Genomic DNA, 20,909 nt, shown 5'->3' with positions numbered 1-20,909 from the left:
CTCATCTGAGGTGAGTCTGAGGCTGCAGTCAAGCTGCACCTCTTTTGTGCACCACTATGGCATGGTGTCAGCATCTGGGCCCAAGAGAAGCCATCTTATTCCTGGGCTGCTCAGAGAGACCCTTCCCTACACCACAAAGACCAGGTCACAACAACCCCATGAACACTCCAGGCTTGGGGCAGGGTGGATGGAAAGCTGCCTAGTGGGAAAGGACTTGGGGGTGCTGGGTGACAGCAGCTGAAGAGGAGCCAGGAGGTGCCCAGGTGGGCAGGAAGGCCACCAGCAGCCTGGGCTGGAGCAGCAATGGTGTGGGGCAGCAGGAGCAGGGCAGGGATTGCCCCCTTGTATTGCGCACTGCTGAGGCCACAGTTTGAGTACTGGATTCAGTTCTGGGCTCCTCACTCCCAGAAGGACATTGAAGAGCTGGAGCAGGTCCAGGGAAGGGCAACCAAGCTGGGGAAGGGTCTGGAGGAGAGGGCTGGGGAGGAGCAGCTGAGGGAGCTGGGGGTGTTGAGCCTGGAGAAGAGGAGGCTGAGGGGAGACCTTCTGGCTCTCTACAGCTCCCTGAGAGGAGGCAGGAGCCAGGTGGGGTTGGGCTCTTCTCCCATCTAACAAGTTATTGGACAAGAGGAAATGGCCTCAAGTTGCTCCAGGAGAGGTTTAGGTTGGATATGAGGAACAATTTCTTCCCTGAAAGGGTTGTCAAGGCCTGGGAGAGGCTGCCCAGGGCAGCAGTGGAGCCCTGGAGTGGTTTCAAAGCCAGGCAGCTGTGGTGCTGAGGGACTTGTTTAGTGGTGACCTGGCAGTGCTGGGTTCATGGTGGGACTCTGATCTTAAAGGGCTCCTCCAACCAAAACAATTCTGATTCCCTGACTGGGGAGGCTGTGTGCCTGCTTCTTCTAGGTGCAGCCTGCAGCAGGCAGTGCTCACAACAAACCACCCAAAGCATTTTACTGCTGGCTGTTAATCACAACTGAACAGTTCCCACACTCTTTAGACACCAGAGATGTGGAGAAAGGCAAGAAGCCCTTAGCTGAAGTCAGGAGGGGCCAAGGCTCACTCCAGACTTTGCACACAGGTGCAGGATGTGAGAAAGGGGAAAGCCATGACCACCCAGCTCTGCTGTTGGGCATGGCAGCTGCCCACTCCCAGTAAATGCCAGCAAGAAGCAAGGACTGCCTTGCATTTGAAATCAAGCAGTGGTCCCCAACGAGCTCATTTGGGAGGCAGTGCCACAAACCAGTATTAGATAAAAAAAAGAAGAGGATGAGAAATGTGAAGTAAGATCTCTGTGGAGCCACAGAGCCACTGAAGAGCAGAGAGCAGCTCAAGGCCAAGTCCCACTGCTCTCAGCTCCACCAGGGGGATCACAGAATCACTCTGGTTGGAAAAGCACTTAGAGATCATCGAGTCCAACCAGCTGAGGCTGCAGCATCTTGCAGAGAGCTGAGGAGGGGTGGAAGAAAGCCCAGTGCCTTCTCCTCCCCTTCACACTTCCTACCTCCCTCCTCTCAGTGTTTTTCCCTGTTGTCTCTGCCTTTGGCAGTGCTTTGCCTGCAGCCTCTTACCAGGTTTTCATTGGTGAGACGTGTGATTTCTTGCTGAAGTCCAAACTCCACCTGGACCTCTGGAGACAACTGCAGGGTCTGCAGGAAAGCCTGCTGCTGTTTCTCCAGCTCCTCTTGCATGGCATCCACCTGGTTTCTCAGAGCTTCCATCTCCTCCTCGTGCTCTCTTCTCTGCTCCTGGAGCTGTGCCTCCAGCAACCTGAGAGAAGGGAAGGGCCAGACCACTCAGCCTGTGAGCTCAGCACCCTGTTGGTAACCCCTGTTTTGAGTTGAGAGCCTTCAAAGCCAGCCAGCTTGGCTTCCCTGGGCAACCTCCCTATCAACCTGACACAAGCAAAGAACTTCTGTGGCCACTATTGCCACAGTAGAACTGTTGATTGATCTATTACAGACTAAATGCTTTTGAAAATAGGGACATGAGACCAAGAGTTTGTTGGGGTTTTGGTTTTGTGTTTTTTACATAAAAGGCAGGGGGAAAAAAATCCAGGAGTGGGGTTTTTTTTCCCCTGCAACTGTACCACTAATTTGGGTTCCTTGACTCTTCCCATTCACCCAAAGCAAACACCTGGCAGGAAAGTGGTGCAGATGAATGCCTGCAGCATCAGTTCTGGTGCTCACCTCCTCCCAGACATCAGTTCTGGCTCCTGGAAACTGAGCTGTGGGTCTTGCAAAGGGCCCCACAGGGCTGGGCTGCCCACAGGCTCCATTTGCTGCTGCTGGGAGCCCCCCCAAAGGGCAGAAGCTGAAACACTTTGCTCCCTCCTAGCTGTTTGTAGAGCTGGTAGTCATCTTTGCTTAAAAAGCAGGCTATTTGTGTCTACCTCAATCTCAATTCATGAGCTACCTGCAGAGAGCTATGCACAAGGCCATCCTGACCAGCTCCTGCTTTCATCACCCTTGCTGACCTCACCAGGACTCTTCAGCAGTGGGTAAGACATTGGTTTCCTTCTACTCCATGACATAAAAGTGGCAATGCAGTGACACAGAGCTGACAGAAGTCACCAAACACGGCCTTCCTCCCACTCTGAGGTGGTTACTCAACTTTTCCTCCAGCAATCCCTTCTGCTACCCTCTCCTACCTCCTTTTCCCTGTATCAGGTCCCCTTCCAGCCTTGCTCTGACAAGCCCAGGGGAGAAATGTTGAGCTAAAGGGTTACTAAGGTATTTGTTTAGAACATTACCCTGCCATCTGCTAAACCCTCATTAATCCAGTGGAGGAATGATTCATCACTGAGACATTAACTGCCCTCCTGTGCTGAAAATCGTGGCAAGAGGCATGATAATTGATTTTTCATAAGGGTATCTTCTACCCCCTGCTTAATGGAAATCTCCTTCTGAGGACTCCAGAACAGTAAAATGAGTGACTGCAGAAGGATGAGGAACAGCCACCAAGACAGAACCTGCAAAGTGTTAGTCCCAGGTTGCACAGGGTGACTGTGGCAAAGAGGAAGAGGACCAAGGCCATATCACTGCTGTACCCCATGGAGGTACTCCATGGGCACAGATGCAGACACCACACAGGTGGCTCAGGCATCAGATGCAAACAGCATCCCAAAGCTGAGGAAGTCCCTGGTGCTGGGTGCTCAGCATTTATCCAAGAGCATCCACAGACATGGAGCAAGGTCCTGCACTTGAGTTGAGACAACCCCTGGTATCAAGCCAGGCTGGGGATGCAGGGCTGGAGAGCAGCCCCGTGGAGACAGGACTTGGGGGTGCTGGAGGGGCAGAGCTGGCCAGAGGCTGGCACTGAGTGCTCCTGGCCCAGAGCCAGCCCTGTGCTGGGCTGATCCCCAGCAGTGTGGGCAGCAGGGGCAGGGAGGGGATTCTGCCCCTCTGCTGGGCTCTGCTCAGACCCCCCCTGCAGTGCTGGGACAGCTCTGGAGTGCTCAGCACAGCCAGGGAGCTGTTGGAGCAGGGCCAGAGGAGGCCACAGCAATGCTGGCAGGGCTGGAAGGGCTCTGCTGGGAGGCTCCAGGCTGAGGGAGTTGGGCTTGGGCAGCCTGGAGGAAAGAAGGCTCCAGGGAGACCTTCTGGTGGCCTTTCAATGCTCAGATGAACCTAGAAGAAAGCTGGAGAGAGACTTTTTCTGAGGGCCTGTTAAGATGAGGGAGAAAAGAGATTGAGAGTGGAGAGAAGGCAGAAATGTTTGAGGCTGAGGGTGGTGAGAGCCTGTGCCAGGCTGCCCAGAGAGGTGGGAGATGTCCCATCCCTGGCAGCATTGCAGGTGAGGTTGTCTGGGGCAGTGAGCAACCTGCTCTAGTTGCAGATGTCCCTGCTGACTGCAGGGGGGGGTTGGACTGGATGAGCTTTAAAGGTTCCCTTCTGACTCAAACCATTTGATTCAGTGGGGGCAAAGAAATCTATAACTCCATCAAGTCCACTGGGAAATTCATGGAGATTTCCATCTGTGAACTGCTTCCCTGCAGGAGCAATTAAGTAGGGAGGGGAGGGGGGAGGAGGTGGGGGGTGTGTTATAAGGCTTGTATAAAAACCCATATGCTCTTTATGGAAGGTTTCTGGCTGAAAAAACATTGCTTTTGCTGTTGTTGTTAAGATCCAAACAACTCCATCTGCACACCCATTTTCCAGCAGGAGACAGGAAAGCACCTCTTGCCACTACAGCAACATGGGCAGCCACAGAGCCCAGCCTGGTAATCATCTTGTCAGGAATTATGTTCTTAAGAGGCTGTGAACACACAAGCTCAGCATGGAGTGAGTATTTAAGTACTTAACTTTCACTTTGTTTCCTCATGTGGGTTCAGGATGAACTGTGAGCCACCCTCAGAACAACACAACCCTTCCCTGGACTTGGCTTCCCACACTGCTTTGAAAAACAAATGAATCACCTCTGCTGTCCTTCCTGTTACTGCTGGCTGCCCTCTGACCACTCCAGGTGACTTTCTGCCATGCTTTATTTTCCCCTCCTCCTCTCTACAGCTCTTTTCCCACTGCTTTTATTAAAAGCATATATATTCAAGGTTTGTAACCACCCTGCAGGAGAGCACAGGCTGGTTAACATTGAAATATCTCCTCTTTCAAGCACCAGGTTGAACCAGGAGAAGAATCCAGGAGTCTTCTTGCCTTGCTTTCCTCACTGTTTGTGAGTCTCAGCATTCATGAGCTTGGAGGTAAGACATCACTCCAGAATGACCAACACCTCCAGAGGATAGGAGGTAAGACATCACTCCAGAATGACCAACACCTCCAGAGGATATGGAGGTTGCAGGTATGGCTCCAAGGTGCCCCACTGGGGTATTTGCCCACCAGACCATGCTGCTGAAGGATGGCACTGAGTGCCCACCATGCACTCTCCTCCTCATACCTAGGGGCATGCAAAATGGGAGCATGCAAAGCAGGCAGCATCACAAGCACAGGGACTCCCTTTCTGGGATGTTAAGGATTGAGAGGAAATACTTTAGGGAGGTGCATGGGGAATAAAACCATCTAAAATGGGGTTTTCTGGGGGGGCTTCCTGGAGTTTACAGCTTCCCAACACCTTTATCATGTTGCAAGGTAACAATTCTTACTGAAGCACAGCCCAGGCACTGCTGACCCATCAGCAATGCCCAATTAGCATCACATCAACTCCTCTGAATATTAGTGAGGGTCTCAAATCCCCAGTTTGCCCCAGCTGCCCCCAGAGAGGAGACAACAGGCCCTACAGAGGACAAAGGGTCCTAGAGAGGACAACAGGATAGCAGCAGAGGAAGAGGAAGAAGCCAAAGAGCAAGCAAAAAGCAGGGGAGAGGAGAGGGAGCAATGGGTGCAAAAGGAAGTGTTTGACCTGGCAACTTGCTTCAGGCCTTGATAAGCCAGCCCAAGCTCCCCATCTTCATTGAGGTACCCCCAGTCCTCAGTCTTGCTAGAAATAAAGGACAGAAAAGGAAACAAGAGGACAGAGAAAGAGAAAAGGTCAGCTGCCAAAGAAGGGGGAAAGGTGAAGAACCAACATACATGTCAATATCATTCTTTTGAAGCACTCCTGGTCACAGCCTGGAGGACAACCACCCTGACTCCTGGAGCTGCTCCTCTCTCCTCAGCTGTGTGGTGTATCCTCATGCAGCTTTTTCCTCCCTGACCCACCACACCAGCATGGAAACCCAACACCTTTCAGACTGGAAAGGATCATCACAGATCACTCATTCCAACCCCCTGGCAGGTTATCATCATCCCTGAGATGTTCCAACTCCTGGAAGCCAGAACCTGAGCTTTCTTTTCTTGCATGGCTAAACTCTTTCCCATTTAGCATCACAGAATCGTTTTGGTTCCAAGACAGACTGAGAGAGTTGGGGCTGCTCAGTCTGGAGAGGCAAAGGCTCCCAGGAGACCTCATTGTGGCCTTCTAGGATCTGAAGGGGGCTCCAAGAAAGCTGGGGAGGGACTTTTGAGGGTGTCAGGGAGGGATAGGGCTGGGGGAAAGGAGCAAAACTAGAAGTGGGGAGATTGAGATTGGCTGTGAGGAAGAAGTTGTTCCCCAGGAGGGTGGTGAGAGCCTGGCACAGGTTGCCCAGGGAGGTGGTGGAAGCCTCCTGCCTGGAGGTGTTTGCAGCCAGACTGGAGGTGGCTGTGAGCAACCTGCTGTGGTGTGAGGTGTCCCTGCCCATGGCAGGGGGGTTGGGACTGGCTGAGCCTTGAGGTCCCTTCCAGCCCTGACAATTCTATGACTCAAGATCATCAAGTCCCACCATAAACCCAGCACTGCCAGGTCACCACTAACCCACATCCCTCATCAGCACAGCTACATGCCTATGGAAGCCTTCCAGGGATGGGGACTCCACCACTGCCATGGTAAGCTTCTTCCAGGCCTTGCCAATCCTTCCCATGGAGAATTATTTCCTAAGGTCCAACTTACTCCTCCCCTGGCACAGCTGGATCCTCACTATTCATGACACAAAACTATCCTGGGAACCCCCGCGGGGTGAGCAGCATTGAGGTTGGACTCAAAGGTCTTTTCCAGCATGGTTAGTTCTATTCTATTTCTCCCTGGATAATCTTGGACTGCCAGCTCTTTTCCCATCATATGCCTAGGGGCAAAGGAGGAGAGCAGCTCCAGAGGGTGCCAGTGTCCTGAGATAAAGCAGCCCTGGGAAATAAGCACTCAGCCTGTGTCCACCTGACTAAAGCACTGGCTCAAAAACCATCAAAGATCCCCTTCTCCCAGTTTTCATATTGGCCAAGACATTAAAAGTCAATAGGAGCCCTTTCTAGCTAATTAGATTAATTACTATGTGCCAAGACCATTTCCTAAAATGCTGGCTGAGTCCTTCTCTCAATTAAGGCTGAAAGGAGTTGAGAGGACATGACTCACAGCTTCCTCTCTCCTTTCTCCTTATCTTGGAGGTACAGGACCAGGAGAGCAGCTGGTGACCTGCAGCTGGCAAACTGCCTTCACTGAACCATGGAATGGTTTTGGTTGGAAGGGACCTCCAAAGCTCATCCAGTCCAACTACCCTGCAGTCAGCAGGGACATCTGCAGCCAAAGCAGGTTGCTGAGTCCCTTCATGATTCTGAGCAATTCCCACCCAAAGCCCTCCTTCCCCTCCTCCAAATAGCTTAAAGGAGGTGTTGGTACACCAAACCTCAGGGGTGTGAACTCAGGTATCTTCAGATAATGGCCAGCCCTTCATAAAGGGAAAGGTGCATTTCATTTTCAAACACAGACAGGAGATTTCTCACTAACTGATGAAACAAAACCTCAGGCATCTCACAGATGAGATACAGGAGGGAGTGGGAAGGAGTGATAAGAGCAGCCACAATTGAGTGGTGAGAAGAGATAGGAATCCTTTCCTTGTGATGGCCTTTCCACAGAGTCCCAGCACGGTGAGGTTAGGAGGGACCCGTGGAGATCATCCACTCCAACCCCCCCTGCTCCAGCAGGGCACCCACAGCAGCTTGCCCAGCAGCACAGTGCCCAGGGGGGGTTGGAAGCTCTCCACACCAGGACACTCCACAACCTCTCTGGGCAGCCTGCTCCAGCCCTCCAGCACCCTCACAACAAACAACTTTCTCCTCCTGCTCACATCCAACCTCCTGGGGGACACTTTGTGCCCCTTGCCCTGTCCCTGGGCACCACTGAGCAGAGCCTGGCCCCAACCTCTTGCCCCCCAGCCTCTATCTCTTGCTGAGCATTGCTCAGATCCCCTCTGGGGCTGCTCTGCTCCAGGCTCAACAGCCCCAGGGGCTCTCAGCCTTTGCTCCTCACAGAGAGGCTCCAGAACCCTCAGCATCTTTGTAGCCTCTGCTGGACTCTGTCCAGTAGTTCCCTGCCTCTAATGAACTGGGGAGCCCAGAACTGGACAGAGGACTCCAGATGTGGCCTCCCCAGACAGAGCAGAGGAGGAAGAGATCTTCCCTCTGTGATCTGCTGTCTGCACTCTTCCTTCATGCAGAAGCAGCAACCGCAAAAACATCCTGCAGGTGAAGCCAGAGTCAGCCACTCAGTGTGCAGCTTGCAGGCAGGATGTACTCAGGAGAAAGGAAAAACAACCCAGGACCCAGGTACTCTACAGAAACCACTTGGAAGTTAATCACAGGAGTTAATTTCAAAGCCTAAGCCTGATCTGCTTGGAGCTGCCTGGTGATTATCTCAAACATCATCACCTCCTCTTTTGTTGACTCTACATTTCCACCGAGATCAAACAGGCTTGGAAGAAAGACCCCAAGACCTGAGAGGGGCAACAAAGCTTTGCATTCAGTTACTGAAGCAAGAAATTAGCTGGAAAGTAACTTGATGCTCTTCCCTTTAGCAGCTGAAATGCAGCAAGAGGGGTGGGGGGAAGGAAAAAAGGCTGAGTTCACCTGATTTTGAAGGGGCTGCTTTGAATTCTAATTTCCCCTTGAACTGGCATCAAAAGGCTTTCCAGGAGAGCAGTGTGGAGAAGGAGAGTCGATAGGTGGGCAGGGTTAGCAGCACCTGGCAGCTACCCCTGGTTTCCTCCTGCTGCATTTAAAAGCTCTAGGTTATACAGACACAGAGGGAACAGAAGGTCTGTCTCCCACCTGGCTCTATTCTCTCTCCCACCAAGACAGAGCCAGGCTCCATCCCGAGCCTAGATTGCTAAGGCATTTGAGCCAAGCCTAGACTGCTAAGGCACTTGAGGGCACCCTTAGCAAGTTTGCAGGTGCCACCAAGCTGAGTGGTGACACCAACACAGGATGCATCCAGAGGGATCTAGACAAACTAAGGAAGAGGCCTGTGTGAGCCCCATGAAGTTCAACAGGGACAACTGCAAGCTCCTGCACCTGGGTTGGGGCTATCAGCACAGGCTGGGGGATGCAGGGCTGGGGAGCAGCCCTGTGCAGAAGGCCTTTGGGGCTGCTGGGGGTACAGAGCTGGCCATGAGCTGGCACTGAGCACTGCCAGCCCAGAGCCAGCCCTGTGCTGGGCTGATCCCCAGCAGTGTGGGCAGCAGGGGCAGGGAGGGGATTCTGCCCCTCTGCTGGGCTCTGCTCAGACCCCCCCTGCAGTGCTGGGGCAGCTCTGGAGTGCTCAGCACAGACAGGGAGCTGTTGGAGCAGGGCCAGAGGAGGCCACAGCAATGCTGGCAGGGCTGGAAGGGCTCTGCTGGGAGGCTCCAGGCTGAGAGAGTTGGCCTTGGGCAGCCTGGAGAGGAGAAGGCTCCAGGGAGATCTTCTGGTGGCTTTTTAGTAGATAAAGGAGCCTGGAAGCTGGGACAAGCTCTTGAGTGTCTGTTGTGAGAGGCCAAGGGGTGATGGTTTGAAGTGCCAGAGGGGGATTGAGAGTGGGGAGAAGGCAGAAATGTTTGAGGCTGAGGGTGGTGAGAGCCTGTGCCAGGCTGCCCAGAGAGGTGGGAGCTGCCCCATCCCTGGCAGCATCCCAGGCTGGAGCAACCTGCTCTGGTGGCAGATGTCCCTGCTGATTGGAGTGGGGTTGGACATCCAAGGCTCCTCCCAGTCTGACCTCCTCTGTTTTTTGACATGATGACTTCATTCCAGGAGGGACTCAAGGCTGGAACATGGCTTTCCCACATGGGTCAGGCCTGCCTGATGGAAGGGCATCCACCCTGCTTAGAAACCACCCACAGAAGCAGAGCTGCCTGGGTAAGGAGAAACAGGAGTGCTTCTTGCAGCACAGGTGGGAGCAAGTAGTGGCCCTTGCTTATTAGTCCCACTTGAGAATTGCAAGCCCACCAGGAAAGGTCTCCCTGAAAACATTTACTGATCATGATTAGAAAGGGAAAGCAGTTGGGACAGAGCTGCCTAAGCCCAAATGCAGGTTTGTGCTGAGGGGAAGGAATGTTAATTGCTATCGACCAGAACAGAGATCAATGCTCCCCAAGCATTGTTTTCATCTTGTCGATTGCCATCGAGTGGTCTACAGCTGATAAACCAACCCAAAACACAGACTGAAGGCAGGGGGATCCATATAAAGGGGGAAGGTGGTGGTGATTAACAAGCCAATGGATTAATCACTGCAGAAAATGAGTGTGATTGCAGAGCTTCAGCTGCTGTAGCACACAAGCTGAGCTCCAGACAAGGTTCTGGAAACCAGGATGGTGAAGAAGAAGGACCAGAGTCCCCCAGCAGGCTGAGTGAAAGCAGACAGGATGGCCAAGCACTGATCACTGCTGGGGACCAGCCACACCACCCCACAGAGCTCAGGCACTTGCCCTGTGAAAGCAGCAGCTCTCATCTGACTGCATCTCCTCCAACACCTGAGCAGAAACCAACCATCCCTGCAGCTGCACACTGGAAAATGCAGTTTAGGGAGTAATTAAGGCTGGTGGGGTTCCCTAGAGGTCATGACTGGGTCCAGTCTTCTTCAACACCTTCATCAGTGGCCTGGGTGAAGGGGCAGAGTGGAGCCTCAGGCAGTTTGCTGATGGCACAGCACTGGGAGCAGTGGCTGACAGCCCTCAGGCTGTGCTGCCATGCAGTGAGACCTGGGCAGGATGAGGGCTGGGAGAGAGGAACCTCATGAGGTTCAACCAGGGCAAGAGTAGGGTCCTGCAGCTGGGGAGGAACAACCTCCTGCACAGGACAGGTGAGGGGTGACCTGCTAGAAGGTGGAGAAGGACCTGGGAGTGCTGGTGGGCAGCAAGTTCAGCATGAGCCAGCAATGTGCTCTAGTGGCCAAGAAGGCCAATGGTGTCCTGGGGTGCATCAACAAGAGTGTGGCCAGCAGGTCACAGGGGGAGGTTGCCACCTCTACTCTGACCCAGGGAGGCCATATCTAGGCAATTTGGCCCAGTTCAAGAGAGACAGGGAACTACTGGAGAGAGTCCACCAGAGGCTACAAAGCTGCTGAGGGGCCCTGAAGCAGCTCTGTGAGGAGCAAAGGCTGAGAGCCCCTGGGGCTGTGGAGCCTGGGGCAGAGCAGCCCCAGAGGGCATCTGAGCAATGCTCAGCAAGAGAGAAAGGCTGGGGGGCAAGAGGCTGGGGCCAGGCTCTGCTCAGTGGTGCCCAGGGACAGGACAAGGGGCACAAAGTGGAACCCAGGAGGTTCCACCTGAACATCCAGCTTACAAGGAGGCAAAGGCTATTAAAAGTTATTGATCCACTGCTCCTAGGTCTTGTGAGCACCCTGCTGAGGGCAAATTCTTAATGGAGAAAAGCCTGAAGCATGTGTGTTTGTCAAAAGAGAAGGAGAAGAACATTCCATTTCCCTGTAAATATCTAATTTATATATTACCTTCCCCTTCAATCCACATCCTTTGGTCTGCTTGCAAGATACTACTCTCTTAATTGATGTCCTCCTGCCAGGACTGATCTAAGGCCTTGCAAAGCGTCATGAGCACCTTAGTATCATAGTATCAGTCAGGGTTGGAAGGGACCACAAGGATCATCCAGTTCCAACCCCCCTGCCATGGGCAGGGACACCCCACACTACATCAGCCTGGCCACAGCCTCAGCCAGCCTGGCCTTAAACACCTCCAGGGACAGGGCCCCAACCACCTCCCTGCACAACCCATTCCAGGGCTTCACCACTCTCATGGGGAAGAACTTCCTCCTCCCCTCCAGCCTCAATCTCCCCACCTCCAGCTTCATTCCATTCCCCCTAGTCCTAGCACTCCCTCAGATCCTGAGCAGTCCCTCTCCAGCCTTCCTGGAACCCCCTGCAGATCCTGGAAGGCCACAATGAGGTCACCTGGGAGCCTTCTCTTCTCCAGACTGAACAGCCCCAACTCCTTCAGTCTGTCCTCACAGCAGAGCAGCTCCAGCCCTCTGCTCATCCTCCTGGCCCTGCTCTGGACACCTTCCAGCACCTCCACATCCCTCTTGCAATAGGGGCTGCAGAACTGGAGGCAGGACTCCAGGTGGGGTCTCCCCAGAGCTGAGCAGAGGGGGAGAATCACCTCCCTTGCCCTGCTGGCCACACTTCTCCTGATGCAGCCCAGGCTCTGCTTGGCTTTCTGGGCTGCAAGTGCACACTGAGAGCTCCTGCTGAGCTTCTCCTCCCCCAGCACCCCCAAGGCTCTCTCCTCAGGGCTGCTTTCCAGCCAGTCCCTGCCCAGCCTGCATTTGTGCCTGGGATTGCCTCCCCCCAGCTGCAGGACCCTGCCCTTGCTCTTGTTGAACCTCCTGAGGTTGGCTTGTGCCCACCTCTCCAGCCTGTCCAGCTCCCTCTGGATGGATCCCTTCCCTCCAGCTCTCTGCTGCACCACACAGCTTGGTGCCATCAGCAAACTTGCTGCAAACCTTCAGCACATTAACCCTCTGGGTACAAACATGCTAATGATTTGGGTGTTGCCACAGAATCCAGTGTGGCTTCAGATCATCATCATGGGGTTTTGCCTCTGGCAAAATGAGGAGAACCTCACTGACTTCCCAGCACAGCATGAGGACTTACTCAAACTCTTAGATACAAACCCAAAATCAAACTCTTAAACACATCCCCAGCCAGTCCTGATACTGTTTATGCACTAGAAGCAAAGCCAAAACCCACTTCTGCTCACTTCCATGTTGGCTGTTCTACCTGCCCAGGATCACAGAATGGCTTAGGTTGGAAGGGCCCTAAGAGATCTGCTCTGAACCATGGGCAGGGACACCTCTCAATCAGACTCAGCTGCTCAAGGCCTCATCCAGCCTGGCCCACAACACCCCCTGGGCAGCCTGTTCCAGACTCTCACCACCCTCCCACTGAAGAATTTCTTCCTCAGCTCCAGTCTAACCCTGCTCTCACTCAGCTTCAAACCATTCCCCCTTGGCCTCTCTCCAGACACCCTCAGGAAAAGTCTCTCTGCAGCCTTCCTGCAGGATCCCTTCAGGTACTGGAAGGCAGCTCTGAGGTCTCCCCAGAGCCTTCTCTTCTCCATACTGAACACCCCCAGCTCCCTCAGCCTGGCCTCACAGCAGAGCTGCTCCAGCCCTTGTTTCATCTCTGTGGCCTCCTCTGGCCTCACTCCAGCAGCTCTGTGTCCTTCTCCTGCTGGGGACACCAGAACTGGAGGCAGGATTGGAGGTGAGGTCTGAGCAGAGCAGAGCCAAGGGGCACAATCCCCTCTCCTGCCCTGCTGCTCACACTCCTCTGGCTGCAGCCCAGCACACAGCTGCCTGCTGGGCTGCAGGAGGGCACTGCTGGCTCCTGGGGAGCTGCTGAGCACCCAGCACCCCCAGGTCTCTTCCTTCAGGGCTGCTCTCTGCACCCAGCCTGGATCTGTGCCTGGGACTGGGTATCTCCCCTCTCTTGAGGACACAATGCCCCAGCACCGGCTGCTCACCCACGATACACATCTTTGGTCCCATCTTCATGGCCCATCCTTGACCCAAGGGGCAGAACACAACCCAGAAGCTGGTAGCTCTCTAGCAGAACATGCCAGTTTTGGTCAGGACCCCTCCTGTGAACACTTTGGTCACTTCTACAGCTGGAGGAATCCCTGCCACACTTACCGGTTGGTCTCACACATCCCCTGGTAGGCTTCAATCGCATCCTCCTGGTCGATGTGCTTGTCACTGTTGGGCCAGCTGGCATTGGTGGTGATGCCCCCCTAAAGGTGACAGGCAAAACACTGCAGCATGACATCCTGCACATCCCCCTCTTGTCTTCCAAAGCACCTGATAACCAACAGCTCCCAACCTCCCTCAACAGAGCTTCCCGGGGGTGTCCCTCAGACTGCAGAGCCTCCATGAACTCATTCGTGTGCAAACAGAGCAGCAGAGATTAGGAGATGGAAGAGGGATGCAGTGAAACTGGGAGGCAGATAAGAGGAAGGTGTGAAGTACAACCCAAAACCTTGAGAAATGTTAAGGCAGAGAGCTAAAATGCCCTGGAGAGAGTGTTCAGCAGATATCCTCTTCAATCAGAACAGGCTCTAAACAAAAGAGCCCTCAAACAGATGTGATGGGACAGACTCTCCTCTTGCCTTTGAGCTAGAGTAGAATCAGATTACAGCTACAGCAGAATCACATTGCATACACCACCACCAACAGAGCAGAACCTGCTCCAGAAGCTCTTTTTCCCCCCACCCCATTTCTTTGCAGAATAAACCAGATGTCACAAAGCATCACCAGGAACATCTCAGGCCACCAAATCTCTGTGCAGGGCTGGAGATGCTGTTCTCTGCTGGGTATGGGGTACAGGGTCAAACCTATCTGTGCAGGGCTGGAGATGCTGTTCTCTGGTGGGTATGGGGTACAGGGTCAAACCTATCTGTGCAGGGCTGGAGATGCTGCTCTCTGGTGGGTATGGGGTACAGGGTCAAACCTATCTGTGCAGGGATGGAGATGCTGCTCTCTGGTGGGTATGGGGTACAGGGTCAACCCCATCTCTGTGCAGGGCTGGAGATGCTGCTCTCTGGTGGGTATGGGGTACAGGGTCAAACCCATCTCTGTGCAGGGCTGGAGATGCTGCTCTCTGGTGGGGTATGGGGTACAGGCTCAAACCTATCTGTGCAGGGCTGGAGATGCTGCTCTCTGGTGGGTATGGGGTACAGGGTCAAACCCATCTCTGTGCAGGGCTGGAGATGCTGCTCTCTGGTGGGTATGGGGTACAGGGCCAAACCTATCTGTGCAGGGCTGGAGATGCTGCTCTCTGCTGGGTATGGGGTACAGGGTCAAACCTATCTGTGCAGGGCTGGAGATGCTGCTCTCTGCTGGGTATGGGGTACAGGGCCAAACCCAGCTCTGTGCAGGGCTGGAGATGCTGCTCTCTGGTGGGGTATGGGGTACAGGCTCAAACCTATCTGTGCAGGGCTGGAGATGCTGCTCTCTGCTGGGTATGGGGTACAGGGTCAAACCCATCTCTGTGCAGGGCTGGAGATGCTGCTCTCTGGTGGGGTATGGGGTACAGGCTCAAACCTATCTGTGCAGGGCTGGAGATGCTGCTCTCTGGTGGGTATGGGGTACAGGGTCAAACCCATCTCTGTGCAGGGCTGGAGATGCTGCTCTCTGGTGGGTATGGGGTACAGGGCCAAACCTATCTGTGCAGGGCTGGAGATGCTGCTCTCTGCTGGGTATGGGGTACAGGGTCAAACCTATCTGTGCAGGGCTGGAGATGCTGCTCTCTGCTGGGTATGGGGTACAGGGCCAAACCCAGCTCTGTGCAGGGCTGGAGATGCTGCTCTCTGGTGGGGTATGGGGTACAGGCTCAAACCTATCTGTGCAGGGCTGGAGATGCTGCTCTCTGCTGGGTATGGGGTACAGGGTCAAACCTATCTGTGCAGGGCTGGAGATGCTGCTCTCTGCTGGGTATGGGGTACAGGGTCAAACCCATCTCTGTGCAGGGCTGGAGATGCTGCTCTCTGGTGGGGTATGGGGTACAGGCTCAAACCTATCTGTGCAGGGCTGGAGATGCTGCTCTCTGGTGGGTATGGGGTGCAGGGTCAAACCCATCTCTGTGCAGGGCTGGAGATGCTGCTCTCTGGTGGGGTATGGGGTACAGGGTCAAACCTATCTGTGCAGGGCTGGAGATGCTGCTCTCTGCTGGGTATGGGGTACAGGGCCAAACCCGTTCCTGTGCAGGGCTGGAGATGCTGCTCTCTGGTGGGTATGGGGTACAGGGTCAAACCCATTCCTGTGCAGGGCTGGAGATGATGTTCTCTGGTGGGTATGGGGTGCAGGGTCAAACCCATCTCTGTGCAGGGCTGGAGATGCTGCTCTCTGGTGGGGTATGGGGTACAGGGCCAAACCCATTCCTGTGCAGGGCTGGAGATGCTGCTCTCTGCTGGGTATGGGGTACAGGGCCAAACCCATTCCTGTGCAGGGCTGGAGATGCTGCTCTCTGGTGGGTATGGGGTACAGGGCCAAACCCATTCCTGTGCAGGGCTGGAGATGCTGCTCTCTGGTGGGTATGGGGTACAGGGTCAAACCCATTCCTGTGCAGGGCTGGAGATGATGTTCTCTGCTGGGTATGGGGTACAGGGCCAAACCCATCTCTGTGCAGGGCTGGAGATGCTGCTCTCTGCTGGGTATGGGGTACAGGGCCAAACCCATCTCTGTGCAGGGCTGGAGATGCTGCTCTCTGGTGGGTATGGGGTACAGGGCCAAACCCATTCCTGTGCAGGGCTGGAGATGCTGCTCTCTGGTGGGTATGGGGTACAGGGTCAAACCCATTCCTGTGCAGGGCTGGAGATGATGTTCTCTGCTGGGTATGGGGTACAGGGCCAAACCCATCTCTGTGCAGGGCTGGAGATGCTGCTCTCTGCTGGGTATGGGGTACAGGGCCAAACCCATCTCTGTGCAGGGCTGGAGATGCTGCTCTCTGGTGGGTATGGGGTACAGGGTCAAACCCATCTCTGTGCAGGGCTGGAGATGCTGCTCTCTGCTGGGTATGGGGTACAGGGCCAAACCCATCTCTGTGCAGGGCTGGAGATGCTGTTCTCTGGTGGGTATGGGGTACAGGGCCAAGCCCCTCACAGCAGTACAGAGCATCAGGGGACACACAGCCCTGGACAGCCTGAAATGCTGCCATGGATTATCCCACCCACCAGCAGAACCTCCTAGCACCCTGCAGAACCACCTGTAGCCTCCCTGCCCCATACTGCCTGGCAGAGCACACCAGCAGGCATGGCATGGCTCAAGCAGACAGTGAATGTCCAGCAAGACCAGAGGAACAGGAAAAGGAGATCCACTACCCTCTTAGTTACCATGTTCCTCTCTTTCTGCTGCGCTGCCTTCATGATCTGTGACCTCAGATTGAGCACCTCGTCCTTGCGCACTTCCAGCTCCTCGTTGGCCGCCTTCAGCTGGTTCAGGAGGAGGTTGTAGCTGTCCTGAACGTCACTGGAGCAGTTGTTCTGGGTTGCCCTGTCTGCAATAGCTGTCCTCAGCTCGTTCAGCTCGTTCTTCAGCTTCTTGTTCTCTGACTCCAGCTCTTGCCTCTGGAAGACACCAAACCGCTAAGCAGTTTAGATGAACTGTCCTGCCGTGCCTGGAGCTGAGGGGCACAGCTGAGGGATCAGATCCACCCAGAGGGATCTACACAAGCCTGTGTGAACATCATGAGGTTCAACAAGGACAACTGCACCTGGGTCTGAGAAACCCCCAGTATCAACCCAGGCTGAAGGATGCAGGGCTGGAAAGCAGCCCCATGGAGAAGGCCTTTGGGGGTGCTGGGGGTGCAGAGCTGGCCATGAGCTGGCACTGAGCACTGCCAGCCCAGAGCCAGCCCTGTGCTGGGCTGATCCCCAGCAGTGTGGGCAGCAGGGGCAGGGAGGGGATTCTGCTCCTCTGCTGGGCTCTGCTCACACCCCCCCTGCAGTGTTGGGGCAGCTCTGCAGTGCTCAGCACAGACAGGGAGCTGTTGGAGCAGGGCCAGAGGAGGCCACAGCAATGCTGGCAGGGCTGGAAGGGCTCTGCTGGGAGGCTCCAGGCTGAGAGAGTTGGCCTTGGGCAGCCTGCAGAAGAGAAGGCTCTGGTGGCCTTTCAATGCTCAGACAGACCTCAAAGAAAGCTGGGGAGAGACTTTTGAGCAGGGCCTGTTGTGACAGGACAAGGGGTGGTGGTTTGAAACTGAAAGAGAGAGTGGAGAGAAGGGAGAAATGTTTGAGGCTGAGGGTGGTGAGAGCCTGTGCCAGGCTGCCCAGAGAGGTGGGAGATGTCCCACCCCTGGAACCAGCTGGAGTTGTTTGGGGCTGTGAACAACCTGCTCTGATTGCAGATGTCCCTGCTGACTGCAGTGACCTTTAAGGCTTCCTTCCAACCCAAACCAGTCCATGAGTCTATGACCCTCTTCTGAGACCCCTCAGTCTCCAATGGCCACAGCTGATCCATCGGTGCATGGCAGGGTCTGGAACTGCTGCCTGTCCAGCCATGTGTGGGTCAGGAAAGATTTCTGCTGTCACCAGTGGCCTGCTGCTGCCTGAGCACAGCTCTACAGGCTGACAGAGGGGAGGTGTTGAAACGTTTTTTAAACACAAAGGCAAACCATTAGAGAAGCCAAACACACATTTGTTTCTTCTCCACCCATCAAGAGATCCCCACAAGCCCCACGTGGTTAGCTCATCTTCCATATCCACTAGACAGGGTGGAAGGAGCCAGCTGACAATGATCCTTCATCATGGCAGACAGGCAACATGAGGAGAGCTCAGTTTGCAGCTGAAGGATTTTCCTGCCCTGACATCTTGTCAGCAGCTGGCATCTGACAGGCAAGGGCAGCACTGTACAGGTTTGACACCAGCTGCTTCTCCTGCATAAAGATGAACAACACCCAGGCTCCTGCTCATGGCCTGAATCCCAGCAGCCCAATTTCCTTTGCACCAGATCCTCCATCACCAGCTGCTGCATGGTGGCACCCAGGGCTGATCCCAGCTCCTTGCACCCAGGTGTCTCAGACAGTGATGAAACCCAAGGGGAACATCATCTAACTGTTGCATGGCAAAGCCTGAGATGCCTGCAAGAGAGCTTGCAGAGCCTGGTGTCTGACTGCTCCCTAGGGACAGGTGCCCATCCACGTGGATCTTCTAGTGTCCACAACAGCACAAACTCTTTCCCCACTGTGCCCCAAGTGCTTCTCTCTCTGTGCTGCCTTTTGTAGAACCACAGAGATACTTAGCTTGGAAGAGACCTCTAAGGTCTCTGAGTCCAGCCAAGAACCCAGCACTGCCAGCTCACCACCACTGTGGCCCTCAGCACCACAGCTACACAGCTTGGAAACCCCCCTCCAGGGATGAGGGACTCCAACACTGCCCTGGGCAGCCTGGGCCAGGCTTTGACAACCCCTTCTGTGAGGAATGCTCTTCAGCTGTCCAACCTAAACCTCCCCTGGAGCAATTTGAGGCCATTTCCTCTTCTCCTCTCTCTTGTTCCTTGAGAGAAGAGCCCAACCCCCACCTGGCTCCAACTTCCTATCAGGTTGCTGTAGAGAGCCAGAAGGTCTCCTCTCAGCCTCCTCTTCTCCAGGCTGAACACCCCCAGCTCTCAGCTGCTCCTCCCCAGCCCTGTTCTTCAGAACCCTCCCCAGCTTGGTTGCCCTTCTCTGCACCTGCTCCAGCTCCTCAAGGTCGTTTTTGGAGTGTGGGACTCAAAACTCACCCAGGATTCTCAGTGTGGCCTCAGCAGTACTGAGTTCAGAGGCACAATCCCTGCCCTGCTCCTGCTGCCCACACCATTGCTGCTCCAGCTCAGGATGCTGATGGCCTTCCTGCCCACCTGGGCACCCCCTGGCTCATCTCCAGCTGCTGTCAGCCCACACCCCCAGGTCCTTTTCTGCTGTGGAGGTTCCAGCCAACCAGCCCCAAGCCTGGAGCCTTTGTGGGGTTGTTGTGACTCAAGTGCAGGACCCAGCACTTGGCCTTGTTTTGACACTCTCCTCCCCACTGCCTTCCTCCACAATCCCTCTTAGCTACCTGCCCCCAGTATCAGCTTGGGCAGATGTGAGCTAACCAGCTATCAAATGTCTGGTGGGGAAGAGGACACTGAGTGAAATCTGCAGAGCCTGTCTCTAGCTGTGCAAGCCTCATTTCCATAGGGAAACAGAGGTATAAACCCTCACAGATGATAAACAGCAGAGCTCACATCTGGACACAGCAGACTTGTGAGCAGGATTGCTGAGCTGGCATCTGGAGCAGCCAGAGTGCCCCAAGCTGAACAAATACCAGGATCACACAAGCCAGCATCGAGGGGGTTGGAAGAGACCTCTGGAGATCATCCAGTCCAACCCCCCCTGCTCCAGCAGGGCACCCACAGCACCCTGCCCAGCAGCACAGTGCCCAGGGGGGGTTGGAAGCTCTCCACACCAGGACACTCCACAACCTCTCTGGGCAGCCTGCTCCAGCCCTCCAGCACCCTCACAACAAACAACTTTCTCCTTCTGGCTTCCAGTTGGTGCCCCTTGCCCTGTCCCTGGGCACCACTGAGCAGAGCCTGGCCCCAGCCTCTTGCCCCCCAGCCTTTATCTCTTGCTGAGCATTGCTCAGATCCCCTCTGGGGCTGCTCTGCTCCAGGCTCCACAGCCCCAGGGGCTCTCAGCCTTTGCTCCTCACAGAGATACTCCAGGGCCCTCAGTATCTCTCTAAGCTGCTGCTGGACTCTCTCCAGCAGTTCCCTGCCTCTCTTGAACTGGGGAGCCCAGAACTGGATCCAGTTTTCCAGATGTGGCCTCAGTGGGGCACAGTAGAGAAGGAGGAGAACCTCTCTCTGCAACCTGCTGGCCACACTCTTGCTGATGCACCCCAGGACACCATTGGCCTTCTTGGCCACCACCAGGCCTCATGGTGATCTTCTTGTCCCCCAGCACTCCCAGGTCCTTCTCTATGGAGCTGCTTTCCAGCAGGTCACCTCCTCACCTGTCCTGGTGCAGGGAGTTGTTCCTCCCTAGGTGCAGGAAGGAGCCTACACCTCACTGAACTTCCTGAGGCTCCTGTCTGGCCCCTGTCTCTAGCAGGGCACACTCAGGTGCCTTCTACTCTCTGTCATTAGAACAGAGCAGTAAGGGTAAGAGATGCTGCCAGGGAGCAAAGCCTCCATGCTGTCCACAGCTCACCAGAGGGAAATGGTCAGACCTTGGGGTTCTTTTCCCCCCTCTTTGTCCTCCTCTTCCTTAGTTTTCCTTTTTCCTCCTTTTTTCTTCCCCTTTATTCTCCTTTTTCCTTAGTTTTCCTTTCCTCTCCTTTTTTCTCCCCCTTGTCCTGCTTTCCCTTAATCTTCTTTTGTCTCCCCCTTGTTCTCCTATTCCTTAGTTTTACTTTTTTTTTCCTCCTTTTTTCTCCCCTCTTTCCTTTTTCCTTCATTTCTCTCTTTTTCCTTTTCCCCTCTCCCTTTTTTCCCCCTTCTTTTCTTTCCCCTCGTTTTTTACCCCCCCCCCCTTTTATTTAATTTACCCTCTTGCTTTTTGTGGTGTTTTGTTTTGTGGAGGTTTTCTTTCTTTGTATATTTGGGGGGTTTTGTTGTCATTATTGCAGGTTTTTTTCCACAGCATCACAGCACATTAGAGGTTGGAAGGCA

The 20,909-nt window shown here is 54.5% G+C and overlaps 1 protein-coding gene across 1 annotated transcript in view; it reads right to left on the bottom strand.

Moving 5' to 3' along the window:
* Window positions 1-20,909, bottom strand: part of LOC137459766 (unconventional myosin-Vb-like) — a 54,512-nt gene that overhangs the window by 20,078 nt on the left and 13,525 nt on the right. The window contains exons 6-8 of the mRNA XM_068170522.1: window positions 16,613-16,846; window positions 13,419-13,516; window positions 1,569-1,767 (exon numbers count right to left, since the gene is read on the bottom strand). Coding sequence (XP_068026623.1) covers window positions 1,569-1,767; window positions 13,419-13,516; window positions 16,613-16,846 — 531 coding nt within the window. The remainder of the gene's footprint in view (window positions 1-1,568; window positions 1,768-13,418; window positions 13,517-16,612; window positions 16,847-20,909) is intronic.

This window comes from Melanerpes formicivorus, unplaced genomic scaffold (assembly GCF_026170545.1).
Source record: "Melanerpes formicivorus ecotype bairdi unplaced genomic scaffold, bMelFor1.0.p_v2 SCAF_408, whole genome shotgun sequence".
Lineage (NCBI taxonomy): Eukaryota > Metazoa > Chordata > Aves > Piciformes > Picidae > Melanerpes > Melanerpes formicivorus.
Note: the sequence above shows the minus strand (reverse complement) of the source record. Positions and strands in the feature narration are given on the sequence as shown.